The sequence below is a fragment of the Harmonia axyridis genome, chromosome X, assembly GCF_914767665.1.
Source record: "Harmonia axyridis chromosome X, icHarAxyr1.1, whole genome shotgun sequence".
NCBI lineage: Eukaryota > Metazoa > Arthropoda > Insecta > Coleoptera > Coccinellidae > Harmonia > Harmonia axyridis.
Window position 1 is genome coordinate 3,274,591 of NC_059508.1, and position 14,436 is coordinate 3,289,026.

Below are 14,436 nucleotides of genomic sequence, written 5' to 3' on the forward strand. Positions count from 1 at the left end.
CTGTGATACGGAGTAAGTAGAGTAAATATTGTTAATCTGCGGAAGTGTAATATGGTTGTCTTCTGTGATCTGAAAAAAGCCTACCAAGGTTTTGATTTTTATTCATCAAATTAAATATTGAAAGATTTTTAATTATTTACGATCCAAATATTCTCAATTTCAATTGGGTCTTCATTAAATTTAAATGACCAAAAATATCTGACAGTAATTGTTTTGACTAATACTTATCCCCACCCCCACCCCAAATATTCATGTCGGCCTCTTCGATATAATAGCTAAGAAATTTTTAGTATTTTATGTGTTGATACAAGTGTATTTGTAAATATATTATTATCGTTATATTAGTGATTTTGAAAATATAGAGATCTGAAAATGGAGTGGTCGCCACAAGAAGATGGTTTACGAGAAATTTTGACTTTATTGAAGGAATCCCAATCGCCGGACACAGCAACTCAACGGGCTGTTCAGCAAGTATCCTTTCTATTTGAAAAAAATCGCGAACTCAATTTTTCATGGTAGTATGTGTACAATTACATCAGTAGATCATCTACTGTGAGGAATATACGTAATCCTCGTATTTAATAACTTCTGATCATATTGAATCAAGGAAATATTATATATTTGTTGGCAAACCTAATGGAAATGAATAATAAAAATAAACAAAAAAACACTTTTTTTGATATTCAATTGCACAGAGTCATGTCTTTTTTATATACTGAAAGAAAAATACATACTAGGTTAGAACAGGATTTCTGCTTATAATTCAATGTTTTTTTGTGTACTTATAGTTTCAATATGATTTTTTGCTCGCAGTTTTTTTTATAAACTCTTCTAGTAGAAGCCAACATTAATTTCCTGATTGTTGAAAATTTTTCTATTGATTGGTCCATTATGTCCGATAAGTATTGAGCTTCTATGTTTTGAGATGTTTTTACTATCAATTTGAGAAACACCTTAACACAACCTTTAGAAATTGGAGGAATTGAATAAGTTTCCAGACTTCAACAACTATCTGATGTTTGTTTTAACTAAATTGACTTCTGAAGATGAACCAACTAGATCCTTGAGTGGATTAATTTTAAAAAATAATGTCAAAACTCACTATAACAGTTTGATGCAAAATGTGACAGATTTCATCAAAAGTGAGTGCCTTCAAGCAGTGGGAGATCCCTCTCCGTTAATCAGGGCCACTGTTGGAATACTGATAACAACTATAGCTTGTAAAGGGGATTTATCTTCATGGCCCCAACTTCTACCAACTCTTTGCAATATGCTTGATTCTCAAGATTATAATGTTTGTGAAGGCGCTTTTGGTGCTCTGCAAAAAATCTGTGAGGATTCTTCTGAAGCCCTTGATTCTGACACAGTTAATAGGCCTTTGGATATTTTGATTCCCAAGTTTCTCCAATTCTTCAGTCATTCAAGTTCTAAAATTCGATCTTATGCTATTGGATGCGTAAACCAATTCATAGTACAGAGATCTCAAGCACTTATGTATCACATTGATCCATTTTTGACGGTAAATCAAATTTTTTATTTGATCATTTTAATAATATCCTTTTTTTATTGAGAATCAAAATATTTTCATTCAACCAATTGCAGAATTTATTTAATGTGGCTGCCGATGAAGAGCCAGAAGTACGAAAAAATGTTTGTCGTGCCTTAGTAATGCTTCTTGAAGTTAGAATGGATAGGTTACTACCCCAAATAGAAAGTATTATTGAATATATGTTGGTGCGGACTCAAGATTCCAATGAGGGAGTTGCTCTAGAAGCCTGCGAATTCTGGCTGTCCCTTGCAGAGCAACCAATATGTCGTAATGTCTTAACAAATCATCTAAACCGGTTAATACCTGTACTTGTTAGGGGAATGAAGTATTCTGATATTGATATAATATTATTGAAGGTAAGTTGATATCAGTTACAGGAATTTGTAAAGTCCACAAAATATGTATTGCTCATCCAAAATGATTTTATTTTACATAACATTATGTTACAAAATGTACAAAAATGAATCCATCAATGGTTGAATTCAACTGAAGGCGACATTAGATTCCAAATTAATTGTAAGGATTATCTTTTTTTGTTGTTCATATACAGACAGTCCAATTAACACATATTCATCTCTGTGGGTCTACGATAATGTACCAAATCATTAGAAACTTGTATTTGTTGGTTTAAAAAAAAATATATCTTCAGTTCCATAGAAATAATATTTTTGCAAAAAGTGTAAAAATATTTCAAGCAGATGATTCCTTGACTGAAGACCACTTTTGAGTTACATCTCTATAATGTGCGAAAATATTTTACTCATCTTTGAAGGATTGTCACTTCTAACCTTTTATCTCTTCCAATCAATGAATCGTCAGAGCCGTATCTATGTACTATTGCGCCTGTTTCAATATATCAGACGGCGCCCCCCATTTTCGAAGATTTTTTTTTCTTAGACCTAGTATCTTTGGTTTATAATTTAAGACATATATTTTCCTTGAAGTTTCAAAATAACACACAATTTTATACAGGGTGTATATTAATAGTAGCGAAAAAATTCAGTGAGCGATTCCTCGATTCCTCGTGGTGCCCAAAAAGTAGTTTTTAATTTGTGAAAAATTATTAATTGTTTTTTTTTTCTTGTTACTCCTCACAAAAGTTATTGTGAAGCAAGTTGGAGGGGTGACTTTTTCTACCCCTTAGGATCATAAAGGAACACCACCAACAATTTTTTTGATTGCCTTCTCGCTCTCAAAAACTGTCAAAATTTCATTTTTGTAAATTTTTTAGTTTCCAGGAAAAAAATTGAAAACTACTTTTCGGGCGCTATCTTTGGGGAGCGGGGAGCTGTAAATAAGTGGGAAGGGGCTCAAAAAAAAAGTTTTTATGGAAGGCCCAGCCTATTTTTTGATGAAGAATCACCCCCTTATTTTTTCGCAATTATTCATAAACACCCTGTATATATTTACTTAGTTTTATTGAAACCATTGGAATACACATAAGATAAGAAGATTTAATAAAAACCTATCGTTATAAAATTGTATCAAAGAAAAAGAATACGCACTTCACACAAAAATAGATGGTACTGTTTGTCGAAGAAATATCGACAAGATTGATGAAGCGCAAAAAAACTCGTGAAATATTTATATTATTTCTTACCCTAAATTAAAGTTTTGTTGATCTCTTGTGATTATTTTGGGCTTAGTACGCAAATTCTAGGGAAGGCTAGCAATATTATAAATGTTTTCAGATTCCTCGGCATCGCTCGTTACAAGGCGTATTATATGTACATAAGTACATGAAAACCAGGCGAACTTTGCGCCTGTGGCAAGTGCCACCCTTGACACGCCCTAGATACGGCTCTGCAGAATCGCCTCATAAATTTTTGGCACATATTTACTGAACACCCTACATACTTGATTAATGAAATATTATTTTTAGGGCGATGTGGAGGAAGACGAATCAGTTCCTGATAAAGAAGAGGACATACGACCGCGTTTCCATAAATCTAAAACACATACTGTCAAAATGGGTAGTGTGCCTGAAAATGGTACAAATGATGAAGATGATGATGACGATTTTGACGATGGTGATGATGACGGATCATTGTCTGATTGGAATCTTCGCAAATGTAGTGCAGCTGCACTGGATGTTTTGGCGAATGTGTTTCGAGATGATCTTTTACCTATTCTGATACCAATTCTGAAGGAGACATTGTTCCATCAAGAATGGCAGATCAAAGAATCGGGTATACTCGCTCTAGGTGCTATAGCAGAGGGCTGCATGACAGGCATGGTAGGACTTCTTCCTGAACTTATTCCTTATCTTATCAATTGCCTCAGTGATAAGAAAGCCCTTGTCCGTGCTATTACATGCTGGACTTTGAGCAGATATTCTCATTGGGTGGTATCTCAACCGCATGATGCTTACCTGAAACCTCTTATGACTGAGTTGCTGAAGAGAATTTTGGATAGTAATAAAAGAGTGCAAGAAGCTGCATGCTCAGCATTTGCCACTTTGGAAGAAGAAGCTTGTACTGAGTTGGTGCCATACTTAGGATTCATATTGGAAACGTTGGTTTTTGCCTTCAGTAAATACCAACATAAAAATTTACTCATATTGTATGATGCTATAGGAACACTTGCTGATTCTGTAGGTCCACATTTAAACAAACCTGATTATATTAACTTATTGATGCCACCTTTAATACATAAGTGGAATGTTCTGAAAGATGAAGACAAAGATCTCTTTCCCCTCTTAGAGGTAAAATTTATATACAACTTGTATCTAATTCTGCATACATTAAAATTTTTTCATCTTTTAGTGCTTGTCAAGTGTGGCTACTGCTCTTCAGTCAGGATTCTTACCTTATTGCGAACCTGTCTACTGTCGTTGCGTGTCCTTAGTTCACCATACCCTCCTTCTTCATGTGGTAAGTATTGATTGATGCTTATACAGGCTATTTCTAGTTGGGAGGTACAAAAGAAAATGAGAGATTTTTTGAATAATTTTATGGAATAAAAATAAACATGGGCCCACAAACTATTTGTTTTTGAGATACAGGGTGTTTTTTGGAGTCTTAGTTTAAAGTAATGATTAAACCAGATTAGGTAAATAAGTACCAAAGCTTAAAATGAATTTATTCATCACGGCTCACTAACTGGATCTTCCGGAGGATCACTATAGAATTGTTTAAATTTTTTTTCTTGAAACCAACAAGTGCAGCACCAAAAGAGAAAAGAAGCGGCCACTGTTCCAAAAAAATATCACCTTGTAAATTTGCATTCAAAATTAGCATATCACAAGATGAAAACTTCCAATTGGAATATCTATGTCAAATTTAAGTTTAATATATTGTGAAGGGAAGGTGCTATGAGAAAAAACTTGAATAAAAAAATCTAACTTTAACACACTGGAAAACAAAGCGTTTGCGGGCAATGGCTGCGTTCAGCGGAAAGAGCAATTGCAAATCTGATCACTGAGCGCTCACAGATCCGAAAGTGATCAGAAAGCGGTTTTCTCATCGAGATAGAATAGAGAGGAGACGACATCACGTGACTTGAAGCGGTACCACTTCGCCATTTTGAATGTAGATCTCAGTCAACTTTTGACCAATAACATTGCATAGTATTGAACAGATCCGTATTCATAATTTTTGCATATCCATCTTCACCATACTCTAAATATATTATAATTTATATGGGAGGATATGTTGTATATTATTTGAAACAAAAAATTGTTTGTGAACAATGCTTAGACTGTTTAAAAAGTGATGAACACGGTTTATTTTTGTAATCCTTCGTGAAATTTAACTTAATCCTACCCTGATCTTTCTCCAATTTAATAGTAATAGAATTAGCCCCGCCTACTGGTCACTTTTTTTCTAACACGATAACAGCTCATAGCGTCTCCTCTCTGTTCTATCTCGATAGGGTTTTCTGAACGGTTAGAAAATACCTAACCTCTAAAACCTCTGTTTTGACAGTTCTCACAACGTGTTGAGCTTAGTGTATGGTCCGTATATCGCCGAGAATTAAAGAGCGGTTACTAGTGGTTTTCAAAGATTCAGGTAACCTGCTTCGTATTTACGGATCGCTTGACACTTGTCAATGGTCAACTACATTTCTCATTGACAGAATTTTGGACGTTATAAATGGTTGATCTCTTTTAATTTGTAAATTTATTCATTCTACAAATCATTAATACATTGTTTCATAATTAAAATAATGAAGTTTTTGAGTGTTAGATGTCATGGAAAATATTCGTATACAATAAATTGGAATTTAAAATGACAACTGCCAACCGGAGTAGGCGTGGTTACCGAACCTAACCAGAATAAAAATATGGTTGCTCTGGTGACAGATAACTCACCGAAGTTTGAGGAAATAGTCACCGGCACAGATAACAGAGTAGAATAGATCGGACACTGACGTTCTATGATGGAAAACATTGTTTTTGGAGCCCTCATACGGCAGCTGCATCAGTTACTATGATATTACAGCACTCTATTATCTGTGTATTACAGAAACCTACATTGACACACATATTGAAGCCGCACTTGGCTCGAAATTTAAATTAGTTCAATCACTAGAATTATAGGAATTGATAAATGGATTGAAAACATTTTTCAATAAAAAATATGTACATTTTCATCATCCATTACAGAAAATTACAATGTTGATTTTATAAGCAATAATATATGTATACAGGGTGGCCACTTTTTCAATGGGATTGTATTGGTAACTTTTAAACCATAAGAGTTAGAAAGTCGGTCAATTGGAGAAAAAGTTGCATTCATCAAGCATTGTCAAGCAGTTCTAACAAATCGAGATTATCAGGACCGGTTATTGAGATATCATAGAAAAAGTAAATTCTCTCATTTTGATTTTTCTTTTTTTCCCACTTTATTTGAAATATTATCAAAAAATGTTTCAGGAATTTTTTATTCGACAGTAAATTATCCTTGATTTGACGTAATCAAATTTCGTTTCCAACGTTTCGTACTCTCTGGGACACCCCCAACCTCATTTTTTTCAATACGGACCTGCATATTTTATGACACTTTTCGAAATAACTTTTAACGCTGAATTCAACGATAAATCATACGATGTCATTCAAAGTTGATTTTCAGGTGATTTTAACCCTTATCCAAATTTCTTTGGGTCGGATCTGTATTACATTTAGGTACCTTCAGTTTAATTAACAACATGCAATACATTTCGATAGAAGATCAACTTACTCATCTTGAACTAAATGGAACATTAGAATCAAAGCAAGAAAAAAGTAGAAATGATTTACATATTTCAGTTCATACTAATTAAACGGAACTATCATTTAATCAAAGAAAAACCAAATGATTATTCGGAAGTAAATGAAAATTAATGAAGTAATTGTTCGAAATGCCCATTATTTTGTAAAATGCACTTTAAGGTTCTGGAACCCATACTTCTTATACATTTGCTTATTTCGTCTCCTTGAATACCTTCCAATACATTCTCAATCTTCTGGCGAAGAATCTCGGGTTCGTAGTATCATAAATTTCATTTTTGAGATATCATTAATTTTCATTTAGGTAGTTTCTTTCGAATAAAAATTTGATTTATCTTTGATTAAATCATAGTTCCGTTTAATCAGTATGAACTGAAATATGTAAATAATTTTTACTTGTTTCTTGCTTTGGTTCTAATATGTTCCATTCAATTCAAGATGAGTTAGTTGATTTTCTTATCGAAATGTATTGCATGTTGTTAATTAAACTAAAAGTACAATGTAATACGGATCCGACCCAAAGAAATTTGGATAAGGGTCAAAATCACCTGAAAATCAACTTTGAATGACATCGTATGATTTATCGTTGAATTCAGCGTTAAAAGTTATTTCAAAAAGTGTCATAAAATATGCAGGTCGGTATTGAAAAAAATTAGGTTGAGGGTGGCCCAGGGAGTACGAAACGTAGGATACGAAATCTGATTACGTCAAATTGAGGATAATTTACTGTCCAATAAAAAATTCCGGAAACATTTTTTGATAATATTTCAAATAAAGTGAGAAAAAAAGAAAAATCAAAATGACAGAATTTACTTTTTCTATGATATCTCAATAACCGTCCCTGATAATCTCGATTTGTTTGAACTGCTTGATAATGCTTCTATGCATGCAACTTTTTCTCCATTTGACCGACCTTCTAACTCTTATGGTTTAAAAGTTACCAATACAATCCCATTGAAAAAGTGGCCATCCTGTATAATGAGTAAATGTATATAAGCATCCAAGTCAATATTGGCTCCAAAAAACTTGGCAATTCTTCTGGCTGTGATACTGATGGTATTGGTTGTATGTTATTTTTGGAAGTGGATGATAATTCAAATCAGCATTAAAAACTTCAGGGATACCTTCACTTTCACCAACTTACTAAACATAGTAACCAAGGTGATATACGGGTCATACCCTTAGTGAGCGTAATTCAAAGTCGCTCAGAAAAATGGCGTCCGCTCACTAAACATGTTGAGTATGCGCTCAATGATCAGATTCGTTCAGCGAAAATTTTTCCAACTGTTGTGCCCGCTGAACGCAGCCAATGTTTACAGGACTTTATTTTCTTGAAATGATCTGAGGAATCATTCATTTCAGTTTATACCTGTAACTAAGTAACAATCCAGTATAATTAGTACCTTTCAAAAATGTGGAATTTATATTAAAAAAAAAAATATTTTTATAAAAAACTTTGTTTCATCAGTTTTCTCGTTGGAATAGAATTTCATGAAAAAACTTTAGGCTTCGATTATTTGACAGTATATATAATATTGTCTTATTAATGGACATCCTTGTAGAATTATATTCATAAATTTTCGAAAAAAAAAATGTTTACTGATTATATAAATACTCTCATCACGTGATGAGAAATAAACTGGATTGGACGTAATTTCGATTACGTCAATTGCAGCGAACACGTGTGTTAATTGCATTCAGTGTTTTGCTGCAAGTTCTTTGCATTTTCTGTGATGAAATATGTTAGTTTGAGCAGATTAATTTTCTCCATCGAAAATTCTTTAGAAACTTCGAACATACAAAACCTTTCATTGTTTCCTTGTAAATCTCTATCAGATTTTATTTTAGGCTAACCAACAAAATCCAGAGCAATATGATGCTCCTGACAAGGATTTTATGATAGTAGCTTTAGACCTGTTATCTGGCTTAGCAGAAGGGTTGAACGGACATATAGAAAAATTGGTGGGTAGCAGTAATATCATGGATTTACTGCATTTATGTATGCAAGATCCAATGCCTGAAGTGCGGCAGTCCTCTTTTGCATTACTTGGGGACTTGACCAAAGCATGTTTCCAACATGTCAGGCCTAAAATTTCAGATTTCCTTCCTATCTTAGGACAGAATCTGAATCCAGACTACATATCTGTTTGCAATAATGCAACATGGGCTATCGGTGAAATCAGCATAAAACTAGGTATTATTTAGGAATTGATTATTATTCAGGAACAAAAATGAAATAACTAATATTTCAGGTCCCGACACTAGACCATACATACCTCTAGTTTTAAATCAACTAATTGATATAATCAATAAACCAAATACACCAAAAACTCTTCTAGAAAACACAGGTAAGTTTGTGTTGTGCATCAAAATTGCATGTTATGTGTTTTGAAACGAATTTCCAGTGTGAAAAAGCACTTCATGCTGTTCAGCTCAGTTTCTCAGCAAGTGTCGATTTGATTTTACATTGAACAGCTCATTTATGTTTGAAGATTTGTTTTACATACTTTGCTATGTGTAAGGTTTCATTTGAAAATTTTAATTTAATGTTTTTTCATTTTTAACTATAGTTACCTACTTTAATTTGATTACTTATACATAGCATTGATATTTTTCAAGATGCATAATATGAGTTGCCAAAACTATCAGAAAACAATTTGAATTCAAATTTTCATTTGTAAATATGCGAAAGGTATGACAGTGTTGATAAAATTTGAACTTATTTTTTGACAGTGAATTTGGAATTTTATTAGAAGGTTCTTGATGATATTTCACTTTTTATAGAAAAAAAAAAATTAAAAATTTGAACTGAATTTCAAGTAATTTCAAAGTAAAAAGTGTAATTTAAACAATTTCAAATAATATGGTAATGCTACCAAAAAATTGATGGTATTCTGAGTGCTGCCGTTAGTAATCAATTCTTCATCTTGAAATTTACTCAACAAAGTCCCTTCTTAAATTTCGGCTACAGGTAGGAAAAAGTACATGTTATTGTATTTTTCTGTTAAATAGTCTGTTGATTTGTGTTTTATTATTGAATGTTTGTAAATGACAACATGAAAAATTGGGTAATTTTAGTTTCTTCTATTGATTTTTATTTTTCACTGTTTACAGGATTTGTTCAGTTTTATCAAGCACTGAATAAGTTTCATCAAGTTCAGATCAGGCAGTTCATTATAGTTTGTTTTATTTATATTGAAATAGACAAAGCTTTGTTTTGTTTATCTCCTTATTTATTAGACAAAAATCGGTCTTTACCTTCTAATTTTTTAGAATTTTTCAAATTTCATTATTATTTTTTTATATTGTGAAAATATTTCTCAGCACATGATTTCTTTTTCATATCCACCATTATTTTGAAATACTTCGACTAATTTATTTGAAAATTTACTGCCTGTCTGACTTTTATTATTTAATAATTAATTTGATTATGCAATTTGTGATTTGTTTGTTAATTGAGTTGGGTTTTTGTTCTGTTTTTGTTCTCGGAATAGCCATAACAATTGGTCGACTAGGTTATGTCTGCCCCCACGATGTCGCGCCCATGTTACAACAGTTTGTAAGGCAGTGGTCTGTAATCCTATTTTAATTATTATTTTATTCTTATCATTTATTAATAACTTCATAGTTCATTCGAGGAAGTTAATTAAATTTACTTCCTCTGTTTTTCATTAACACCTGCTTGAATATGTCTATAACTTTCCCAACGGACAAAATTGTTATGTGAGATATTTTTCAATCTTCTGCCATTATTGTTTCATTGTTATTTTGATAATCTTTAGAATATTTCGATCTTTAATATACACAGGTGAATGGAAAATCGATCAACAATTCATAATTTTTCAATATGATTTTAATATTTTATTGTCTTTTGGGAAATGTTAATTTTTTCAGAAATTATAACCTAATCTGTAGAAAGCGCAAAATAATGAAAGTGCAGTAGTACACCTATCATCTAGATGAACCAAATGAAATTTTTCCTAGCTTTTTTGCGCTTTCTATTCTTGCTATGAAGAAAAAGATTTATAACTTGTGATTTCAGGTGCACTTCCCTAAGAAATATAAAAGATAATGATGAGAAAGACAGTGCATTCAGAGGTATGTGTCAGATGATACAAGTTAATCCTGGTGGTGTAGTGCAGCAGTTTATCTTCTTTTGTGATGCGGTTGCATCGTGGATATCACCTAAGGAAGATCTGAAGGAAGTGTTTATGAAGGTAAAATAAAGTGTATATCCATCATGGACGCCATATTAAACTAGACCTATTTCTGTCCTTACAATGTGTGATTAAAATTCGCATGCAATCACAATGTAAATTATACCGCACCTGTATTTTTTTACTGATTATGCAATACAAGAATATCCTGAAACTGTTCAGATTTCATCGTTTTTCGGAATATTTGAAAAAATAGAGCTGAATTCGAACCTAGTATGACATGTTTGAGAATACCAAGGGTGTGATGTAGTACTTTCTTCTGCTTTAGTTTCTATAATCATAGAGATGGAAACCTATTTAATTAATATTAAATACGAGGTATTCTAATTGCCACCATTTTATTATGTAAATGAATAATAAAAAATAAATACCCTATTTAAAATGTAAGAAATCCAAACAAGCTATTACAGTTGTTGTTTACATAATGAACAGCGGAAATTAAAGTTATTCATATTTAATATTGATCATATGAGTACATTAAATTAATCGATATTGGTGTTTTATTGCTATAAAAAAATTAAAATCTTCAATGAATACTTATCCTGTGTTTCAGATTTTGCACAGTTTCAAGGCACAAGTAGGTGAAGAAAATTGGAAGAGATTCAGTGATCAATTTCCTCCAGCCTTAACAGAACGACTAACAGCTCTGTATGGGGTTTGAATTAGTCCTACGGTATGTAGTGAATATTTGATCATTTACTAATGTTAACTTCCTTTTTTTTCTTCTTTTTTTCAGGATCTTGGGGTAATTCAACGGCCATTGTTCTCGCGTCCAGGGTGGGTAAACCGTAGACGCTTAAAAAAAAAAGCGTACAGGGAAGGGTGGGTTCAACAGATCAATTCAAACAAAGGACCTATACTCACTGATATGTTATTCTAAAAAAAATTACTAATAAATTTTTGACAACTTTAGCATTGCAATTTATTTTCAAAGTTTTTTATTGAATTTTTAGAAAAAAGACTGAGTATAGGTTTAATTGAAGTTAATATTTTTGTCAAGCTATATTATCCACACATTTAAAGTGTTCAATGCACAAAATAAATCTTTTGATAATATTCTTCGAAATTAAATAAAGTCTAATGAAATTATGTTATTTCAATTAGGATATATAATCGATTTTATTGGAATGTTTCAATTGATATTCATATTGTCAGGAGATTCATTTTGTTGTAGTGAACATTTTTTTTTTTTAACAATGTGAGTTTTTTGTTGCTATGTAATATTCTGATCTAGATAATTCATTGAACATTGGAAGGAACTTGTTTTTTAGTGAAATTTCAGATTGAGAATACTACAAAGTTCCATGTTTAATTTTATATTTTAAGTGCATGTAATATGGTTGGCTCTAGTTGAAAAAGTGAGTATTTGGGCTTGGTAATTTTTTTCCTCCTTTCGAAAGCCTAAGAGATTAAACTGTGTGTTTCAATATTTTATAATTGCTAATCAGTTTGGAAATCATAGCTCTGTTGATAATTTTCTAGTCATAATTTTTAGTTTAATTCGGATTTTTATTATTGATTTCATTTAATGGTTTCTGATTTCGAACATGTTTGTATTTTTAAAATAATTCTTTATGAAATGAAAAATGTCTTGATCTGTTTATGCATATATACATATAACACCTCTTTTATGCATTTATGTTGGATCATGTTGAAATTTCATCATTTATAGGCAAATTGAATTTTTTTGGTGCATATTAGAAATTGTATATGTCAATATTTGGTAACTAATTTTCAAGTTCCTTCTCTTAGGCTGACAAATAACCTTTCCTTAACGAGGACTTCTGATATTTCCTAGTCCCAAAAGTGAGAATGATTAAACATTTAATTGCAACATGTGATAATAATTTAGTGATCATATAGATTAAAAGTTAGTTTGTGATACTTTTTATCATATTTGTAGAATAAAAGCAAGTATTCCAATATTTTTGCCAAGGAGATTAGTAAATTCATACTTGCTATAAAAAAAAAGTATCATGGGACAAAAATACTTAACATTTGTTATTTACTTTTAATTCATCCACTTATAAGTTGCAATATTTTGAGATATTAGAATTGTTGATTTTATGAGGAGAGTGAATGGGTTATCCTCATTGAAGCAGAAGTCTTCTGTCCTCAACACTCCAAATCCATTCCTTTTGCGTATTTACGCTTTCCTTATAGGCCGCAAAGGCCATTTGTACCTCAAATTCCAGAAGTGGTTCTTGTTTTCATCAAGAATATATTGTGAATAGTTAAGATTTTTCACTTGTATCAAGTTTAGTTTAATCCTCTATAACAAACCCAAAAACTTTCCAAATGTTCTTCAGTTATTTGTTTCTGGATTATGAATTAATCTTGTTTCGCACATGCATTTTTTTTATTGGAATTTTTATTCTTATTCATTGACGCTCTAATTAATTTAATAGACTATATCAACTTGATTCAAATTTAGATAGCTAGTTTTATCAATTGGCAATTATATTTTGCAGTATATCGACAACAAAAAATTTTATCTGGGGTATTAAATCATTTTTCCGTATAAGTAGTAGTTCCTACATTATGTACAAAAATGTCTCGATATGGAATAGTGATAAAATCCTATTCATAAATTAATTTTATCCTTTTTTTTTATCATATTCGAAACTGTTGTAACTTTTTCTTTCATTTTCACATTAAAGCTGCATATTTTTCCATTGTATCTATACTATTTATATCAGTATTTGTTATTTCTTAAGTATTCGGAATCTTTCAAAATTATTGCAATTTCCATTTTCCTAAGAAGAGAACTTTTCTTTAATGTAATCGAAATTTATTATTTACCAATGCAAAGAATGCTTTTTTATTGGTGCTTCTCTGTATTTGCCATAAATTAAATTCAGCGTAGTTTACATTAGAAATTTGTTTATTTTTCCTTTGTTTTGTACAATTCTACATTCAATAAAATTTATTTTCAATATATTCTTCAGTGAAAAATAATAGTGATTTTGTTATAATAATGTTATTTTTGTAAAATTATGTATAATAGACGATTGAATAAATTGTGATTTTGAAAGTTCTTAAAACATTCTAATTCTTGACTACAATGCAGAATTTATTTGGTATAAGTAAACATTTGGTTTATTGATCTGTGAACCATATTTTATATTGATAGCGTCCCGCTACTACTTTAAGCTTTCATCTTTGTAAGTGTAATTAACAGATGATAATCGACATAATATGTAATTTAATTAATCAAAATGGTACTTAAATTTTCAGGCTATATTATAATTCGTTTGAATTGGTTTTATACATGCGCAATAGAAAAAGAATTTGATTCTGGAGTGTATTTCTAGCTATCTCTGTGATTTGTTTATATTGTCAAATCTTATCATCTTTTAACCATAGTTGATAGTAATAAGGAGTCACTAAGTGATTTGAAAAAACAAAGGCTAATTGAATTTTTATCTATGACAATTATCATTAAGTATTATATAATTTTG

The 14,436-nt window shown here is 31.2% G+C and overlaps 1 protein-coding gene across 2 annotated transcripts; it reads left to right on the top strand.

Annotated features, from left to right (window-relative positions):
* Window positions 1-224: 224 nt before the first annotated feature.
* On the top strand, window positions 225-13,655 carry LOC123685709 (transportin-1). Of its 2 annotated transcripts, XM_045625532.1 has the most exons (11): window positions 227-471; window positions 971-1,519; window positions 1,603-1,905; window positions 3,432-4,253; window positions 4,315-4,422; window positions 8,607-8,952; window positions 9,011-9,106; window positions 10,253-10,328; window positions 10,801-10,975; window positions 11,529-11,648; window positions 11,712-13,655. In XM_045625532.1, the coding sequence occupies exons 1-10, from the start codon at window positions 373-375 to the stop codon at window positions 11,634-11,636; spliced, it is 2,682 nt and encodes an 893-aa protein (XP_045481488.1). In that variant the 5' UTR covers window positions 227-372; the 3' UTR covers window positions 11,637-11,648; window positions 11,712-13,655. The 2 variants fall into 2 exon arrangements, with proteins under 2 accessions (XP_045481489.1, XP_045481488.1); XM_045625533.1 differs by lacking the exons at window positions 10,253-10,328; window positions 11,529-11,648; window positions 11,712-13,655 and having other exon boundaries at window positions 225-471; window positions 10,801-10,961.
* Window positions 13,656-14,436: the final 781 nt, after the last annotated feature.

Excerpts from the sequence above, each read along its gene's own strand:
- LOC123685709 (XM_045625532.1), top strand. The coding sequence starts at position 373 with ATGGAGTGGTCGCCACAAGAAGATGGTTTACGAGAAATTTTGACTTTA. Across the intron at positions 1,520-1,602 it reads ACATTGATCCATTTTTGACG|AATTTATTTAATGTGGCTGC; the intron begins GTAAATCAAATT and ends AACCAATTGCAG. Across the intron at positions 8,953-9,010 it reads TGAAATCAGCATAAAACTAG|GTCCCGACACTAGACCATAC; the intron begins GTATTATTTAGG and ends CTAATATTTCAG.